This window comes from Miscanthus floridulus, chromosome 13 (assembly GCF_019320115.1).
Source record: "Miscanthus floridulus cultivar M001 chromosome 13, ASM1932011v1, whole genome shotgun sequence".
NCBI classification, from domain to species: domain Eukaryota; kingdom Viridiplantae; phylum Streptophyta; class Magnoliopsida; order Poales; family Poaceae; genus Miscanthus; species Miscanthus floridulus.
In genome coordinates, this window is record NC_089592.1 from 16,821,178 (window position 1) to 16,841,050 (window position 19,873).

Sequence of the window (19,873 nt, forward strand, 5' to 3'; positions counted from 1 at the left end):
GGTCACCATTTGCCGCTGCTAAGGTTCCTCGACTTCGCATGAAGTGAGCTGTGGCAGCCGGTGTGGTTTAGTGGCTTCGCGCTCCGCCTTCACCCACGCCCGTACGTCCAGAGCTTCACTCGTCATCGGTGATGGCTTCCGCACTTGCCACTTCGACCGCCATGCGGTTCCTGCCACGGCTCCTGAACCATGGCTGTGTCATGCGCGCGCGGCGCTACCACTACCGTCACCATCACTGCTCACGTGGCGATCTCTTACTACTACAGAACATGTATTCACCGCCGGCTGTAGACCCCATCGCCGCCGGTTTTAGCCCTCGGCAGTGTAAGTCGGCGGTGATGCCCATTGTCATTACTGCCGGTTAGGAAACCGGCGGTGATGAAAACTTATCACCACCGATCCGTGTTACCAACCGGTGGTGATAAGGATTTTCAAAAATTCCGAAATCGAGTAAAAAACAGCAAGTTTTTTTTAATCCTGGGAAGGCCCCACCGGTGGTGATAAGGATTTTCAAAAATTTCAAAATCGAGTGAAAAAACAGCGAAGTTTTTTGTTTTTTTTAAATCCCAGGAAGGCCTCACCAGCTAGCCGCGAAAATCCACACGCTACACGGTGTTGGGATTCGAACTTGAGACTTATGATGCATAGCTGCTCTAACCACTCCGTCCCTAAGTCACTTGTGTCTATATAGCATGTATATTCATTTAGTACAAATTTCTTAGGATTTTAAAATGAATATTTAGAATCTTAAACGACTTCAGATAAAAAAATCATCAACTACAAAGTTGTTGTTCTGATCGAGATCTACAACTTTGATGTCGGTGGTTTCACCATCCGAGACTGTTTGACAAATTTGAATTTCAAAACGTCAAAACTTCCGCCATACTTTTGGGACATCAAATGATTTCAAATAAAAAAGTCATCAACTACAAAGTTGCAGTTCTCATCGAGATCTACAACTTTACTTTTGATCAATTCTACATTCGAGGTTATTTACAAAATTTGAATTTCAAAATTTTTAAACTTCAGATCGACGCATCCTCGGTACGGCATCCACCGACGGGGGCAGGCTGGGTCCCACGTGGGTTCCTGCGCGCGGGCGTGATGGTCAGCCGAAATAGTGTGAGGGGGATGGTAGAGCGATGCACAGTGTGGTGGGGTCTACGTGATGGGGCACAAAACAGGCGGCGCGAGCTTCTCTTGCCTACGCCGCGGCCTCCTGCGCGGAGGACCGGCGGCGTAAACCAAAAATTGGCTGGGCCTGCACGAGCGCATTGCCAGAGACGACAGACGGCCTACTGAAATCTCTGTCCACCAGAAACACAGGTGTACACGTGACCAACAACGGCCCGCGATGATACTGGGCCTCGCTTGTCGGGGACGCGGCCCGGTTCCGCAGCAAAACCCTGGCTGCCTTCGCGGCACCCCGAAGCCGCCATCTCAGTCTCGTCCTCACGCACACCCACACGGCCACACGCCGCCGCCATCCCCTCCTCGCCGTCTACCGGCACGACCTCGTTGAATCCTTGCTCCTCCTCCTCCTCCGCCGCTTCCATGGACTCCGCGCGGGCACCCGGCGCCTCCTCTTCCTCCTCCGCCGCTGCAGCGGCCGCCGAGGATCTGGCGGGGGGCGTGGCGGCGATGACCCTGGATGAGCGGTTCGATCTGCTGCGGGGGATCGGGGAGGAGTGCATCCAGGAGGACGAGCTCAGGAACCTGCTTGAGAAGAAGCCCGTCCCCATCTGCTACGACGGCTTCGAGCCCTCCGGACGCATGCACATCGCTCAGGTTCGGCCGCCCCTCCTCCAGGGCATTTATAGTAGGAAAAAAATGTTAAAAGTTTGCACGATTCAGGCAAAAGCAGACTTGGTTGTGAGTTGTGACATACGCTGTCTTGTATTCCCAGGGCATTGTGAAAACCATCAACGTGAACAAGATGATCAGGGCCGGGTGCAAGGTAAAAATTTGGATCGCCGACTGGTTCGCGCAGCTCAACAACAAGATGGGAGGTGACCTGAAGAAAATCCAGACGGTCGGGCGCTACATGATCGAGATTTGGAAAGCGGCTGGGATGAACCTCGACGGGGTGGAGTTCCTGTGGTCCTCCGAGGAGATCAACAACCGTGCGCATGAGTACTGGCCAATTGTGATGGACATTGCCCGGAAAAACAACGTCAAGAGGATAACGAGGTACAGTACACTCATGTTTTATGTTGTGTTTCCATTAAAAGCCTTCTTCGCTTCGGAAGCTTGAGCATGAACACTAGAAATGGTTGGTTATCTCTCCTCTATGTGGTTATTATGAAGTGTTAGTAATTCTATTTTTCCTTTACTTGCAGATGCTGCCAAATTATGGGCAGAAGTGAGTCGGACGACTTAACTGCTGCCCAGATTTTCTACCCTTGCATGCAATGTGCTGATATATTTTTCTTGAAGGCAAGTATTTATTGCGCTATTGCATTCCATGGTATCTGGAAATAAAGTTTATTGAATTCTTTTTGGGTTCTGATAGGCTTTTGGTATTTCCATTCTGACTGTATTTACTCGTGATGATGATGATAATGATGACGGAAAGGCTTTTGATATTTCAATGTGTACACCTTCAATCTAGAAAAAATAATTCTGCATACAAATCACTTCCCTTATCATTTTCCTTTTGTAGGCTGACATATGCCAGTTGGGGATGGACCAAAGGAAGGTCAATATGCTAGCTAGGGAGTACTGCGATGACATCAAAAGGAAGAACAAACCAATTATTCTTTCACATCGTATCCTGATTAGTGATTTTGATCATGTTCTCTTTTTTTTCCTTTAAATAAATTTTGGGACATGTGTTTATCATGGTCACGTGTCTACGGTGATGGAGTTCATAACAAGCAATTGTTCATTTTTGGTTTGTGGAGCATGTGTTTTTTGCCTAACCTGAAATGCAGATATGCTCCCTGGTTTTAAAGAAGGCCAGGAGAAAATGTCAAAGAGTGATCCATCCTCGGCTATCTTTATGGAAGATGATGAGGTATATATTTCTCATGAAATGTTTTTCTTCCTCACCAACATTCTTTTGTTGCTCTTGGTTCTTGTGACACCTAATGATGCAGTGTAATAGTAAAATGCCATCTTTATCATTTGAAATTAGCGTACTGGAAAATATTGATGAGACCAATGCAAAATCGCTTTATGCATCAATGATTGCACAAGAGTGGTTCAACTCTATTTTGCTTGGGTCAGTGGAGATGGTAACATGGTGAAGGATACTCAGCCTGTTCGGCTGGAGCGGCTGGCTGGCTGGTGCTGGCCAGCCCTCTCACACGCGCACACGAACAGTGTTTCCAGCCAGGAACAGTATTTTTCTCTCACACAAACCAGCCAGCAGTACTTCCTCACGAACCAGCAACGAACAAGCCAACAGTTCCGAACAGGCTGACTGCCTGGCTACAATGTTGTACAGTTGTTTTATATGTTTCTCATCTCCTTGCTAGAAAATAAAGCTGTATCACTATATTAAAAATCTGGTGTTCATGACTTGTTAGCTGTGTTCATCTATATGTATACGGGGGTGATGCACCGTTTACATTAATTAATATATGAAAAGTTGCTGTAACTGATTAATCATAGTCTTACATGCTAATTAGCTGTGTTTTATTTTCTTATTCGAGTTAATGAATTGAATTATCATTTCTCTTTATATCTGTAGTTTGCTTGGATTGTGTCTTTTGTTGCTCATGAATTGTCTTCCAATCTAAAATTTGTCTTATGGATTTAGCTTTTGCTCTCTGTTTTGTCTATATTACCTGACTGTTTAAACGTTTGATCTTGAATAGTAGCTTTAAAATTGTAAAATAAAGATTAGGGATTGGTTTGGGTTGCGCTATATCTATCAAAGAGTATACAATAATGATGGATTTGGTGAATCAAATCCACGGTTTAATAACGAACCGTGTTAACTTACCATAACAACAACTCAATTCCTATCGAATTCCTATAGTAAAATTCCTATAGGATAGAACGCTAAGTAGCATCATGCATGTGTTGTACCCTTCTTTCTTTCTAGGATAATATAGTTTCATAAGCTTCGCTGTTGTTGCAGGCCCAAGTCAATGTGAAGATAAAGCAAGCTTTTTGCCCTCCCAAAATTGTTGAGGGGAATCCTTGTTTGGAGTACATTAAATACATTGTTTTCCCTTGGTTTGGAAGGTTTGAGGTCGTCCGTAAGGAAAGCAATGGTGGTAACAAGTAATATTTTTATCTCATCTGCTAAAATTATTTTTTTCCCGTAAATATAGTTACGTGCTACCATTATTTATATTTGGCTGACACATGTGGTCTTGCAATTAATTATGCAGCAATTAGGTTATTGAATTTCCAACATGACATGATTTATTATGTCTGATGGACTTCTAAAGTGGTTGCTTTCAAACAGGACATTTACAAGTATGGATGAACTAATTTCTGATTACGAGACTGGTGCTTTGCATCCTGCCGATGTCAAACCTGCACTGGCAAAAGCAATAAATGAAATTTTACAGGTAAAATTTTCACTTCACTCGACCTTACTTTTTTTTCTATATAAAACTCGACCTGCGGGGGGGTATGACGGCCCCCGGGTTTATCCCTTTAAGAAGAAGATCTTCTCACACAGATCGAGAAAACCCCCGAACCCCCGCCCCTAGCCTGACGCAGTGGTACCGTAACCCTGTGAGAACCGGGCCGGGGCCAAACTGCGCTTTGGCACCTGGGGGCGGGCGAGGGGATTTTTTTAACCTCAGCCTGAAATTCGCTCCCACGGGGAGTCGAACTCAGGACCTGAGGAGTGGCGCGGAGCCACCTAACCGCTTGGACTAGGTGCCCTTTTTTTCTATATAATAGTATCTTAGTCTTTCTCTGGTCAGAAACTTGTATATTCACAATCTTTGCCCTTTTCATGCCTTGCCCCGTGATGCCTTTGAAGTTGCAGTAGCTGCTATCCTGACAAAATGAATTTGTGGGCTGTTTTTATTGCTGCATCATCGGTCTTGTTTCTTGCTAGTGTAGTTTTGGATGAACTTGTCCATCTTGTTTATTGCTGGATCTTCCTGTGTCTAGGAAGAAGATATTATTGCGCATTTTTTCCAGTCCTGGTTCACACTAGGTTTAACTCACTAATTTCACTTTTCCAGCCTGTCCGTGATCACTTCAACAATAACAACGATGCCAAAGTTCTACTTAACACTGTCAAGGTACATTTTCTCAAACACATTCACATGTTAGACATAAGCTCTGGTTGTTATCTGCATAAAATCTTTTAGCAGACACAATGTAACAATGTCAACCAGCAGGCATAATACTATGCAAATTCCATCAGAGAGGAAGATAAACTTATTCAACTTGACTTACAATTTTTTGTAACAGCTCTCCATAGGACTCATCTGTTGATTCTTACTGTCAACATTGTCCATCTAATGAAATTAATTGGAACATTTGTTTCTGCAGAAGTACAGAGTAACCAGTTAGAGGAGCGGAATGTGATCGTCTTTAGGGTGAATACCGCCGAATGAAATTCTTCTATGCTATTCTTCTGTTATTAATGGCACCACTCACTTTAGATCAAGCATTGCGGCGGTGTTTGGGACAAAGGATTTTTGAAGGAAAATTGTAGGAATCAAAAAACAAAGGAAAGGAACAAAGGATTTGTGCCCACCAAAGATTCCTATAATTCTTATTCCTGTGTTCCAAACATCACCTTCTATATGTTTCTTGCGATTTGTCATCTCATCTCCATCCTATTCCTGTGTTTTCGATTCCTTAGTTCCAAACAAGCCACAATGGCCTAGTCTGCCATTGGTTGTAACATACTAGATAAGGCATTTAGATTTTGTGCAAGTTTGTCGAGTTATCTTCTCATGTGAGTATGTGAGACTCTCGTTGAAAGTGCAAGCGATAGCTGCATAGGTAGCTGAAAAGTTTACATGTCTTTTTTATATATACAAAAAGAGAAGTTTATTGGTTGACTACTTGATGTGTATCATGAGGCTCAACCCAAACAGCATTGTATTGGATTGGATAAAAGATAAACAAAGCCAATATCCAGGAGACACATGAGATGGCTTATAGCAAGCGATAGGGATTCCTTTTGCTACGGATCCTTAAATCAGTAAGAATTTAAAGCTACGGATCAGACATCTCTAGACAAGCTGCCCGTTCTCCACGCGTACTCCAATTCTTGATTTAGAATTTTTTTAGATTTCAATTTTCAAAATAAAACACCGCTGGAGGCACAAAATAAAACACCGCTGGAGGCATGAAGATCTTCATTTAGACTTCTCGCACTCTTCAGGTTGTGTTTCAAGCACTTCGTCGCGATGGGGGAGGTTGTCTTTGCCTGATAAGGCTCTCTACAGCCACCATTTTGCCGTGCTATTCCGTTGGTTTGAGAAAAAAAATAAATGTTGAAAGCATGGATTTTAGACTTACTAGGGGGTGTTTGGGACAGATTCACAAACTCTGTCCCACAAACTCCATCGTGGAGCAGCTCTATAAAAAAACTAATGTGTGGAACACTTCTTTAGGTCACAACTTCATCATTTTTTCTCGAACAGAGCGCGTGGAGCTGAAACCGTTTGGCTGAAAAATATGGAGCGAAGCAGTTCCAAACACTCCCTAACTCTCTCAATCCTACTTCAAATCTAACCTAAATCGCAAGGGGGAGAGTAGCATCTTTTATTTTACCTAAAATCATAGGGAGATTGGAGAGTAGATTTTTTTTTGACAATTTAGAGTAGATTTTTTTGAATGCTAGATAGATGAACTCTACGAGGGGAAACAAGGAACATCCACAAATAAGATACTCCCTCAACCACAAGTTATTTGGAGGCTGGAGAGGGCCTCTGCAACTGTTCACCAACCAGAGCTTCCCACATATTAGAGTTACTATTGGGTGGACTCCAGTCTGCGGTAAACAAATCAGCCGCTCTGTGTGTTCCCACCTCTCCGAGTCTCCATCCTCAGGTCTTGGTCGTCTCCGGTGCTGTTTAGTTTAATTTTACAAAAAATTTCAAGATTCCCCGTCATATCGAATCTTTGACGCATGCATGAAGCATTAAATATAAATAAAAAATAAAACTAATTACACAGTTTAGACAAAATTCACGAGACGAATCTTTTAAGCCTAATTAGACTATGATTGGACACTAATTGTCAAATAACAACGAAAGTGCTACAGTACCATTTCCTAAAAAAAATCGCCAACTAAACAAGGCCTCCGTCTCCTTCCTCCACTCCTCGTGTCCGTCGTCGCCCCCTCCCTCTCCATCCTCAGCACCTCGCCCTTTCTGTCCCTCCCTCGCCTCCCCTGATCCCATCCCACGCCGCCCTTCCTCAGATCATCCCTCGTGCGTGCTCAGGCGGCAACGACGGATCTGCCCGCCATGCGCGCATCGACATCGGGTCCACCGTAGCCGGCGTCGAGTCTACCTCCGCTGATGCCAGCTCCACCCATTCTCTCCTCCACGACTCCACCCCGGCCCTGGCCTCGGCTGGTCCGCCTCCTCTTCCTCCTAGATATGGACATGAGCATCGGTGAGCAGTCGACCTCGATAAGGAGCGGCGACGCACAGGTCAGGTGTAGCCAGTGATGAAGGGGAGGGCCGGCGGTGCTCGCCTCCAATGCGCATGACCTTGGGGCAGGGACGGCGGAGCCGAAGGCAGAGGATAGGTCGATGGCCGCTGGCACGACCTCACTCCGAGCGGGGATGGGGTGCCACGGTGTGATCCACAATTTTTTTCTTTCCCTTTGCTTGTGCCCTTGCCCAGTTTTCTCACACTACGGGTCTCTTTGGAACGTAGGAATTTCACAGGAATCACACAAGAATTTCACAGAAATCAGTTCAATTTCACAGGAAAAACGTAAGAATGGGGAAAAATCCCGCATTCCAAACAGGCCCGACATTGCTCATCTTCAGGGATTCTTGTGTCATTGCCAGGGGCCAGAGGTGTCACCCATGGGTCACTAGCGGATGCGAGCATGCTCAGGAAAACACCCTTCTCTCTCTTCATACCTCCCTCTCAATGATAACCAAATGACTATAAACTTATTGATGATGCTGTTTTTCTGGCTGATCTATGCAACCATCTCCCCTATCAATTCCTGAATCCTACTGTACATGCTTATCTAGCATCATAGCATCATAAGCACAGGAATTAAACACATTGAAAGGACCGAGGATGCCATCCAGAGGAGGGTGATTAGGCGTTTCTAAAAATTCAACCCTTCAAAATACGAAAGTGATTAGAATAGAACTCGGAAATTCTAAATCAGAGAAATAAAACCCTCATGAGTCAACCACAAAGTATATGAACTGTACTAAGTAAAGCTATGAGCCAAAACCCTACAACACCAGTGATTAGAGCAAGTAATAAATAAGTTGGTTGCTGGCCCTAATATTGGACATGTCCAGTATCAATACCGGACGTGTCGGGTGTACACGGGTTGTGCAGACCAGCTCCCAACTTTTTCCTTTCGATTTATCCTTTCAAGATTTATCCTTTCACATCAAGTTGCTGGCACTTGGTAGTAACATGTTGACAAGCTCAAGCAACACACAAAGATCACAAATACCAAGTGAAAAGAGAGATCGAGACACGATATTTGTTTTACCGAAGTTCGGATTCCGTCGAGTCCTACTCTTCGTTGAGGGGGCTACGAGCGACCCAACGAAGGTCCGCTCTAGAGGACACACGAAGGTCACTCTAGCCGGAGACTTTCCCAACTCCTTTTCCTCCTTCCACTAGTTGATCCCTTCCCTTGCGGCGGTGGAATCGAACCGTTACAAACTTCCCGAGGCACATCACAATTTCTTGGGTGCTCTTCGGCAATGTCTAACCGTCTAGAACCAAAGAGTCCAAGAGTAACAAATGCAAATTATGAGATCGACAAATATGCACAAGTGCTCAAGGGTGGCTTGCTCTCAATTTTGAATCTCACTCAACCCATAAGAAGGATTTTGTAAATCGGATCAATCACTCACTAAGAGAGGGTTGGAGAGTGTTCTCAAGGTTCAAAAACATGTAAAAATATCAGCAGAATCGGCAGCCTCCAAAGCTGGAGGCTTAGGGGTATTTATAGACCCCACTCAAAAACTAGCCGTTATGTAGCCATTGGACTACCGGACATGTCTGGTAGTATTGCCTACAAAGCGCCAAAGGTCACTAAGTCAGTGACGCTATGAGGTGTTGGAGGTCTCGACGATTGCCGGAACTTTCGACTCCTAAAACTCCCGATACATGTCAGAACTCCCGACGAACCAAACCGAGAACATCGAAGAAGTCAGCAAGGTCAGGCCAATACCGGACGTGTCCGGTTGCTCAGCCACACAAAACCAAGTTAGTTCTTTTATCTCTCTCACACTCAAACCTCACATGAGTTGGCTTGAGCACTTATGAATAGTTATCTATCAACATGACGCATCCCTCTTAATAGTACGACATACCTATTTACTCAAGATTAAATAAAAACAGAATTTGAACCGCTTAAGTTGAAATCCTTCAAACCAAATGCCGTAGTTCTCAATCTTCATCAAGTGAGGGTGTCAACATGTCAACTTTAATTTTGTCCTTGAGCATAGCCATCTCGAGCACGTGACTTGACTCCTTTCAACAAATGTGAGTCAACTTCAAAAGTATCAAGTCACTTCAACAATTCATCCAAGATTTGATCCTCCACTTCAATATGACCATCATGGTTTGATTAATACCTCAATTAAATGCAAGTACTTCCTTCTTCACCCTAGCTAGGTTCCTCGGTTGCCAAACCGTTGCTTGTCCTTCACCCTTGCTTAGTACCTTGAAGCCTTTCCCTGCTATCTTCACCATCTCAAGGCATCAAGTCACACTTGGTGTTGAATCATTCACTAAGATCATTTGTATAATTGTCTTTCAATAAAGCAAGGTCTAAAAAGTGAGACTATTCTATATGCAATCCCTCATGTCTCATTAATTCTTTTTCAACGTGCTTGCTTTCATATGAGACATCAAAATCCCACAATGAATAAGCCTTGCACGAGTTACATTTGCATTGAACACTTTACCAAACGGGTTACACCTTTAATCATGTTATCATTCAATCATCCAAAACCCACTAAAGGGCTAGATGCACTTTCAATCTTCCCCTTTTTGGTGTTTGATGACAACTTGATTAAAGCTTACAAAAAGAATAAGAGTTTAAGCTTTTGGGTTCAATGATTTAAGAGAGCCCCCCCTTAATATGTGCTTATGAATAGAATTCATGAAATGACCTTAAATGTCAATTGCACATATTTAAAACATATAGGAGACTCTCCCTAAATCATTGCATCCGTGGAGTGCAAGTGTGTGTGGCAAAATAAAACCATGATGCATATGACAAGATATATCACACAAGAATAAATATAAAAGCATCACAACATACATTTTCATTCTAAACATGCATGGTCCTTATAAATGTAAGTACAACAAAGATATCACACACAAGTAACTCATCACAAATTTTCTCAAGTCCACAAACCACTAAGATAGATTATATTACAAGATGAGGATCATGTCACATGAGTCCATCAAGCGCAAGCCTCATCTCAAACATGATACAAAGATAAAGCTCATATAATCCATCTCAACTCAAAAAGATACATCAATGAAGCTCTCAAGACAAAGACAATTACAGTTGTAGTACATATCACCAGGTACAAAAGCTAAAACAAATGAAGCATCCTGAAGCTTTAATCACTATCTCTCCCCCTTTGTCATCCATCACCACAAAAGATCCAACAATGACATGCTAAGCACAAAGGGGCTGCAAGCTGTATTTGGAGGCTGTGATCACTCCTCATCATCGTCGTCATCCTGTCCACCATCATCCTCATCCTTTGAGCGTGGAGCACTAGGTGGACGTGAACCACCCTCACCAGACGAATCATAGCCACCAAACCCATAGTAGCTATATCCACCTGTGAGGTCACCCCACTAGTCTGAAGCATACTCCTCAGCAGCACTGGGACATGGCTGAGCATGAGTAGGCACACGAACCTATAGTGGCAAGGTATCAGGGTGCTCTGGTGGCTACTCCTACTGCTGGTGGTACTGACGGTGGAGGAACTTAGCAAACTGTCTGTCGTGTCTGGCCTGTCTCTGATCCTTAGTCTTGTTCTCACTGGATGGGGCCTCATTATCTAAAATAGGAGACCTAGGAGGATCAAGCTTAAGACTCTAGGCAATCTGCTTGAGCGTGTGAGTGTCCTTCCTCCTATCCTCTCTCTCTCCTTCCGTTGTCTGACCTCACTGTCCTTGCACATTCCAAATATAGCACTAAAAAAGTATGTGAATAGGTGACGAAGGACTGCGGTTGTTAGAGGAGTCAAGGGCCTATTGGGCCTTAGCCCATTAGGGTTAATTAGTCGCTTGCTTAGGGGCCAAGTCAGACCTCGGGAAACCGCATGCCCGAGATCCCTAATGCAGCGGACGAGATCGAGGTCCTCCGTGCAGCTAAGCGCAACTGGCGGTGGGTCCTGTGAGGAGGCCGAGGGCACCGCGCCCGTGCTGTCCAGCGAGGGCGACGTGGCGGAGAGCATCGGCATCAGGCTGCCGCCGTCCACCTCGCTGTAGAGGACGCCCGAAGCCGGGGCGCCGCCATGCGCCATGACAGCCCCGGTGGTCAGGAGCGGCGGTAGGTGCGGCTGGGTACTGGGCGCCGTGTAGATGGGTTTCGACAAACCGATGATCCAAGCCAGAAGCGGTGGCGGCGACGGCAGCAGCTGCTGCTGGGACATCGGCGGCGGGTTCAGCTGTGGCCCCAGCAGGAACCCATGAATCCCAGCCACCATCTTGCTGAGGTCAAGGACAGCCGCCGTCAACTGCTCGTTCATCATGACGCCCACAGCGGAGGACGACGGGTGGACATGATCGAACCACATGATCGAACCAGAGATCTCTGATACCAGATGTTATGATGTTATGGGGCTAGAGGATTGAGAGGGAGAGAGATCTGAAGGAGAGGCGGCTGCTACAGTACCCGTGGATACTGTTCACACGAGGGTGGCTGGAGGCCGGTCGGGGGCCTCGCCCACGACTGGGCAAGAGGGAAGGGATTTCCTTCTTAATTCTTGCTTGATTAGATTGATACATATCCTCTCCTTATATAGAGAGGTTTACTTGACTCCTAAGCAAGCGACCCTTATCTCTAATTAACCCTAGGATTGAGAGGAGAGAGCCAAGGGGACGACGGCGGCTGGCACGCTACAGTACCCGCGGCGCTACAGTACCATGGGTACTGTTCACAGGGCGGCCAGCAAGAGAGAAGGGGTTTCCTTCTAATCTCTTGCTTGATTCTAGATTGATACATCTCCTCTTATTATATAGAGAGGTCTGACTTGGCCCCTAAGCAAGCGACTAATTAACCCTAATGGGCTAAGGCCCAATAGGCCCTTGACTCCTCTAACACTACACCCCACCTGGACATGCAGCTCGTCCTCGAGCTGCAATCTAACGATGACACTAACGATGCCTCCACTAGACACAAATCTAACACCTAAAAATAAGTCTTTTACATCTCGGCTTATTTTATTGACCTGAAGAAGACTACAACTCTTTATTTTTGACTCCTAAAGATACGGCGGGCACCCTCCGCTTGCTGGACCAGCACGTGTGTAGCCACCTGGATCCCATGGAGACCATCGGAACGAGAGGGGTGCACGGGTATGGCCACCTAGAATTGGTGGCAACAGCAACCAGCGGAGACGTGCCCGTGGCGGGCGGTGGCAGAATGCGATGGCGCTAGGCAGTGCGTCCCCACCGGTGACAAGGAGGGAAGCTGCTCCCATATCGCCGGTGCCGTAGAGTTGGAGTTCGCCGCCCACAGAAAAAACACCATGCTTGCGCCTGAAGACAACAGCAGGTTGGCGCGGTTGCTGGTGGCCGTCCGACCAGGCGAGGTCGACTGACCATGCTAGGTCGCGCTCCCCTATGCTGAGGTCGACCACCGCCAAGGTCGCCTCGTGCATAGGTGAGCGCATCTTCTGCAGTCGCCGGCGCGCTAGGAGGCCACGCGCCGCAGCCTACAGCCGCACCACCGCAAACACCTTGCAGGCACTTGCCCGCGCAATCGCCTTCCTCTCCGTGAGCTGCAAGGCTGCTGCTGTAGGGACGACTGGACGCCGCCGCTTGAAGATGGGGTGTTGTCGTCCCTGCCGGCGCGCTAGGAGGCAATGCGCCACCGCCTGCAGCTGCGCCGCCGATGCCTGGATGCCATCCATGCCCCCATAAAAGACGCCATCACTGTCCTGCTATGGCGGCACGGGGCTGGGGGTGGTGAACGACGGGATCAGTGAAGGAGAGGTGGAAAGCAGCGCGGGACTGCTGCTCGGCACCGACGCTGGCTGTGCTTCAATGTTATGGACGAGGGTCACGAGGACGTCCATCTGGTGTTGCAGGTGGTCGAATGTCGCCATCCACTCACCAAAGGCACCTATGGAAGGTGCAGGCTGCTGCGCAGGCAAGGGCGCCACAGTGGCTGTGGCGGTGGTGAACACGGGCGGAGCTACGGAGGACAGGGCCGGCGGTGCTGCGGAGAACAGGACTAGCGTAGCCCAGGGATGTGCGTCGAGCGGTGTGGAGAAGGGCACAGCGGCGTAGGATCCGGCTGGTGGCGCTGTGGAGAACAGGGCTGGTGCAGCCTAGGGATGTGCGCCGAGCGGTGTGGAGAAGGGCACGGTGGCGTAGGATCCGGCCATGGTCTCTGATACCAGATGTTATGTGGCTGCTAGGATTGAGAGGAGAGAGCCGAGGGGACGACGGTGGCTGGCGCGCTACAGTACCCGCGGCGCTACAGTACCACGGGTACTATTCACAGGGCGGCGGCTAGGGCTGCAAGGGCGCTGGGGAAGGCCGACCATGGGGCTTCGCCCACGGCCGGCAAGAGAGAAGGGGTTTCCTTCTAATCTCTTGCTTGATTCTAGATTGATACATCTCCTCTCATTATATAGAGAGGTCTGACTTGGCCCCTAAGCAAGCGACTAATTAACCCTAATGGGCTAAGGCCCAATAGGCCCTTGACTCCTCTGACAGCGGTGATGTGAAGAAGAATGTGGAGAAGCTTGTGGTGGAGAAGGTGCTCCTATTGCTATTGCACCACCCTCTAGTGCATCTGCCTCTGCTACTACTACTGCTCCCCCTAGACCAGGTGGGGGTACTCCAACCTCTGTCAAGTCATTCACTATCTTCAAGACCTTATGCTTCTTGTCATAGTCAAATGTGTGTCCCGTCACCTTCTCAATCATATACATGATGTAGTGTGCAAATATGCTAAAGGGTTGTGCACCTGGTGCCATCCTGTGGAGAAGGTTTCTAGAGTAATCTGTAATGTTGCCCTTGTCTCCACCCTTACAATCAATAGTCTTCCTGAACATCCTATCTAGGTACCTGTAGGTGAGATGAAGACCATTTACCTTCCCAACTGATCCACCTCTGTACATGTAAGCAAGTCTCTCAAGTGGGTAGATCCCCTCAGAGTGAATCTTCTCCTGCTGAAGATCCTCCTCTGAACAACCAAGTAAGGCTACGAAGGCGCTATAATCAACGTTGTACCACTGACCCTCCAGCATCCAATGCATATGCTTTGGCTCATCCTCAACAAACATGGTAGCATTGAACTGAGCTATTACTTTAGAGTTCCAACCCTACTGAAACTCCATGAGCCCATATATCCCTGTGTGCTCATAAATAGCAATTGCTTCATCAAGAGAGGGCTTCTTCAACTCTCTAATATGCTTCTAGTCGATCCACTAAGATTTTGCCACAACTGGATTTCTGGAAAGGATCACACTAGTATAATAATTAAACTGAAACATAGTGTGAAACCTATTATCATAAGGGCAACTCTCTGGTAGACTCCTAGGTTCAATCCTTCTCTGCTCTCTAGCTCTCTCAGTCATACCCTTAGCTTTGTAGTTAACTCTGACAACATAGTTGGGTACTTTAGTGTGATGTACCTCAAGCATATCAAAGTGAATACCATGAGTAGGCTATCCTCCCTGAGGTGGGTACTGAACTGGAGGTGCCTCCTCCTCCTCCTCTTTTTCAATCTCCTGCTCATCATCTAGACTTTCATCATCTGACTCTCTATCAGTGCTCTTTCTCTTACTATGCTTAACTCTATAATCCTCTGTGTCATCATCAGAAGAGGGGCTGCTCTCACCATCATCATCTCTATATTGAGGAGCACCCCTAGTGGCTCTGGTGGGTCTCCTGCTGCTACTCTCCTGCCGACTGAACCTCGAACGCATGTCTTGCCTTGCTTTCTTGTGCCTCTCAAAAGCACGATGATCATACTTGGCCTTAGACCTAGGCTCGATCTTGCCATCCTTGTGTCCTGCCATGCTTGCTTCCTTGCATCCAAATGATTTTGCAATGAAGCTCAGAAGCATGTCCAACAGTATTTCCATATTGCACTATTAAAGAAATAATTATTTGCCCAATTATTTTGTGTTCATCTAGACAAATCTTAGTCATAGATTCACAAGCTAACTTAGACAAGTAATCATAACCCCATCTGCAACAGCGATGCAAGATTAAATCAAGAGCTGCAGAAAAATCTGCACTGTTGTGGAATACCAGACACGTCCGGTATACGTGCATAGTAAACCCTAACTAGGGCTCATGCTTAATCTCGACTCCAATTCATTCCAAACTTTGGGCATCACATCTCTAACCATAATGCAGCATCTTGACCAAAGGAATTTGAAATTGAAGCTCTAATGAGTAGATCAAATGAGGTCTGGGATTTGAATACCTAGAGATGAGAAACTTGAAGCCGATTCCAAATCCCATGAGCAGTCACTTGATTATAGATGCAGAACCTTTCCAATCCACTCTCTTGACTTCTCCTTCCTTCTCCTCTCCCCCTTCTTCCTTGAACGGGCACCAATGAGAATGCCACGAGTGGCTATTGTGGAGGCTGCGAGGGGCGACGTGGCTGAGCGGAGGAAGCGGCACACGACGCAGAGGCAATGCAGCGAGGAAGGCACGACCGGCGGTGTGGACAGGTCGAGTTGCGGCGAGCATAGCATGGGGGCAAGAGCGGGGTGAGAGGTGGTGCTGTCGGTTGTGGTTTGGAAAGAATGAGGGAGAACGAACGAAGGCTGAAGGTGTACGGGACACTTAACCTACCCACGGATACCGGACACGTCCGATATTTGCGGAGTCTGCCCAACTTGTTCCAAATCTCATTTTCTTGATTCCAAACTCCTTCTCTGTCATTTATTAATCCAAAACCATGTCTGTCCTTGATCCAAATAAAGTGTAATTATTTTTCTTATTCAAATGCCAAGAGTTGCTCTTCTCTTTTCCAAATATTTGGCATATAACTTATTTTTGCTTACTTGAGATAGATTTTAGTGAGACGTAGTAGATTGTGCACTTAAGAGAGCCATGTCATGTGTGATTAGCCAATCAATCAATCAAGGGGGTCTATAACCGACACATGACAAGGCTAGGTCACAAAGACCAAGAATCAAATACTTTTTCAAATTCACACCACCTACATATGGTAGTTAGGGATTTTGAAAAACATCTAACCTATGTCACACAAATGCACATTCTAGCATATAAAGGGCCTAGGATGCACTTACAATGCATAAATGTGAATCCATGCCTTTGCCTTGAGCCCATAATGATTTCCACTAAGAGAGCACATAACATGACAATCATTAAATTCATCTTATTTATCAGATGGTCATGTTCTCACAAAGATCCACTTTTCACACCCAGTGTTTTCCTAAACGCTAAACGATAAACAGTCGGTCACCTACCGTTTAGCCAGTATTCGGGCAAAACGTCCCATTAAACGGGTTAAACGACCAATTAAACGGGGTAAATGGGTGATTAAACGGAAACGGCGCACCACCGTGTAGCGTTTACACGGTGTTGAAATGGGCTAAACGGCCGTTTAGGCGAACAGTGTTCATACCTAGGACTACAAGATCACTAGAAGAAATTTTTAGTCCACAAAGGCACAAAATAGAATCTTAGCTCCCCCTATATGAGTGCTATAAGTGTTTCGAATGACTTTCAATAAGCACTTTATTCTATTAAGAATGAGGGAGTTAGTTTTCTATTTTGTCCCCAAATCACATAATTTGCCATATTTAAATTGAGTTCAAGAAATGCTCACTACCCACTTAGATATTGTGAATTGCAAGCTTGTCAGTAGAGTATTTGATATACAGAAGACAGCTGTCAAAACTCCACTGATCCTTATATAAGATTGTCATGTCCCCTGCCATACCGGAAGGATAGAGCCAAATGATTCATCGCTTGTGATTCTTTTTTTTTTGCTCTTTCATTTCTTGTATGCCTGCATCTCAACAAATGAATTGCTCTACTAGAGAGCCATTAAAAGCACCATTTGGCAAATAACAAAAGATCAATTTGAATCTAATTTGCCACTTTCAATATTTCATAAATATGTCTATTTGTGAACTATTGTGGAAGTTACAAGCAAATGTGGCTCTCCTATAAGGTTTATGTACTTGTTACTAATGATGAAGATGAAGTAGAGATCATGTTCATTCATTTATCTTTAGGTCAACCATAAGAGAGAGTATGATAAGAATTGGTTGATAGCTTGAGTGAATATTTCAAATTTGCTTGCTCAAGCACCCTAAAGGCTTCAACTCACCACCAAGTACCTACATCAACATCCTAAGCACACTTTGGTACCCAACTCTTGTTGGGTCCTTTGAGTTAGTCAACAAGTGCTTAGGCACCCAAATAGCCTTAGTACTAGTTTGTGGTGAACACATCACCTTGCTAGTGCTAACTCCATTCGTAGCCTTCCTAAGCACATTATCAAAACCAAATGTGTTCGGCTTAGGAATGTTACCATTTAGGCATTCATAGCTTAGATGCCCCTTTCTTCTACAAGCATAGCATATGCGGCCTTGGTTTGCTCTATGCTTGTTTTGCTTGTTGGGACACGTATCAATCAAGTGTCCCATCTCATTGCATCCATAGCATCTTCTTGTTGTAACTTGGGCTCTCTTTCTTGCCTCTTTGTACAAGGGGCAATTCTTGGTAGGATGGCCCAACTTCTTGCAAATGAGACAGCACTTGGCTCATCAATCTTCACTTGCTTGGCCATCTTGGTAGAAGCTTTTTATTCAGCGGCTTCAATCTTGTTGGCCCAACTCTTGTGTGGACACTTAGCCCACTCATGTCCATACAATCCACAACCATAGCATAATCTTTTTCCATGTTTCTTGCTCTTGGTTACTTTGGAGTTCCTTGAAATGTGATTCTTTTGTTGGGTTTTGGAGGAAGCAAGGTTTGATCCCTTCTCAAGCTTCTTCACCATGTTTTCACGGTTATCTTGAGAAGGTTGTGCTTTCTCCTCACCCTTCAATCGAATTACATCCTTTCTTAGACTTCCCACTTCTTCTTTGAGCTCATTATTTTCTCTAAGATTTTGCTCAATCGAAGATTGGCTTGCTTGAGAAGCACACTCATTAGTATAAGAAATATTCAATTGAGATGGTGTACAAGTGAGAGAATGAGTGGGAGGTTGAGAAGATTTTACCGATGTGATCACAACCTCATGAGCTACCTCAAGCATGACATGTGATTCTACTAACTTTTCATGTGAGTACTTGAGATGAACATAGTTAGCTTGAAGAACATTGTATTTGCTTGATAGTTCATCTAGTCTTGTCTTGAGCTCAATGTTGTCCTTTTTCTAGTTGTGTCACACTAGAAGAGGAGTTAGTAACTAAAGCATGCTCAATTGACAACTTTTCATACCTTTTTCATTTATTTCCTTTAGTTCTTCCAACTTGGAGATGAGAAATATTTCTTGCTGTTGAAGTGATTGCTCTTAATTCTCATTCTCTTCTTGTAGCTCATCATTCTTTTCATTTATCTTCATAATGATGAGCTTGCCCTTGCAGCTGAGAAGATCAAGGTTGTCGTTGTCTTCAACTTCAACATCACTTTCATCTTGACATCTACTTATGTTGTCTCCTTTACTTGATCTTTTATGGAAGCTTTCTTCTTGCTTTTCTTGGCTATGAGACACAAGTGATGAGTATCTTGAGGCACTGAACATTATTCATCACTTGGCCGCTAGCGAGCTTGATCATCGTCACAAGGGCTGGCTTGCTGTCTTGCTGTCTAGGCCATACTGGACATGTCTGGTATGAGTAGCCTGACAGCACAGCACTTACGGCTTGCACTTCTTGCTCTGGCTCCGTGTTCTTTAGATCTTGTGAGGTTTTTTCACTACATGAAGACACAATGGACATCTTTTCCATTGTCTTGAGCTCATAAGCATCATCACATTTGGATTTTCCATACAAATCAACAAGTCTAGTCCAAATGAGATGAGCACTCTCCAAAGGTGTTTGTTCATTGAAGATTGACTCATCTAAAACCTCTGCACTCAATGTACTCAACATGACATTAATTGCTTAAGCATTAAGTTGCACGCATCTCTCTTCCTCTTTTGGAATACTTTTGTAATTGCTCTAATTAGCTATAGGAAGAGGGATGCTTGAATCCACAATATGCTCAACAAGAGGACTAATAGCCCTAAGAGCATTGAGTACATGAATTGACAAAGATAGAAAGTTTAAACCATCATTTTGGAGAAGCACCGGCTCTGACTCGTTACGCATCGACATCCTTTTCTCATGGTAGTGAAGATTTTAGTGAGTCCTTGGTCTGATACCAATTGAAAGGACTGAGGATGCTGCCTAGAGGGGGAGTGAATAGGCATTTCTAAAAATTCAACCCTTCAAAATACGAAACCGATTAGACGAAAATTCCAAATCAGAGAAATAAAACCCTCACGAGTCAACCACAAAGTATACGAACTGTACTA

At 45.4% G+C, this 19,873-nt stretch overlaps 1 protein-coding gene and 1 pseudogene across 2 annotated transcripts; one reads left to right on the top strand and one right to left on the bottom strand.

Annotated features, from left to right (window-relative positions):
- The first annotated feature begins 1,439 nt into the window (after nucleotides 1–1,439).
- LOC136500474 (tyrosine--tRNA ligase 1, cytoplasmic-like) lies at nucleotides 1,440–5,979 on the top strand. 2 transcript variants are annotated; one of them, XM_066495825.1, is made up of 9 exons: nucleotides 1,440–1,788; nucleotides 1,907–2,190; nucleotides 2,340–2,436; nucleotides 2,663–2,768; nucleotides 2,934–3,016; nucleotides 4,088–4,233; nucleotides 4,421–4,526; nucleotides 5,157–5,216; nucleotides 5,470–5,979. In XM_066495825.1, exons 1-9 carry the CDS (start codon nucleotides 1,555–1,557, stop codon nucleotides 5,488–5,490), a joined length of 1,137 nt encoding a protein of 378 aa, XP_066351922.1. In that variant the 5' UTR covers nucleotides 1,440–1,554; the 3' UTR covers nucleotides 5,491–5,979. The 2 variants fall into 2 exon arrangements, with proteins under 2 accessions (XP_066351922.1, XP_066351923.1); XM_066495826.1 differs by lacking the exons at nucleotides 5,157–5,216; nucleotides 5,470–5,979 and having other exon boundaries at nucleotides 4,344–4,477.
- A 6,798-nt stretch (nucleotides 5,980–12,777) lies between these two features.
- On the bottom strand, nucleotides 12,778–13,451 carry LOC136499520 (uncharacterized; annotated as a pseudogene).
- Nucleotides 13,452–19,873: the final 6,422 nt, after the last annotated feature.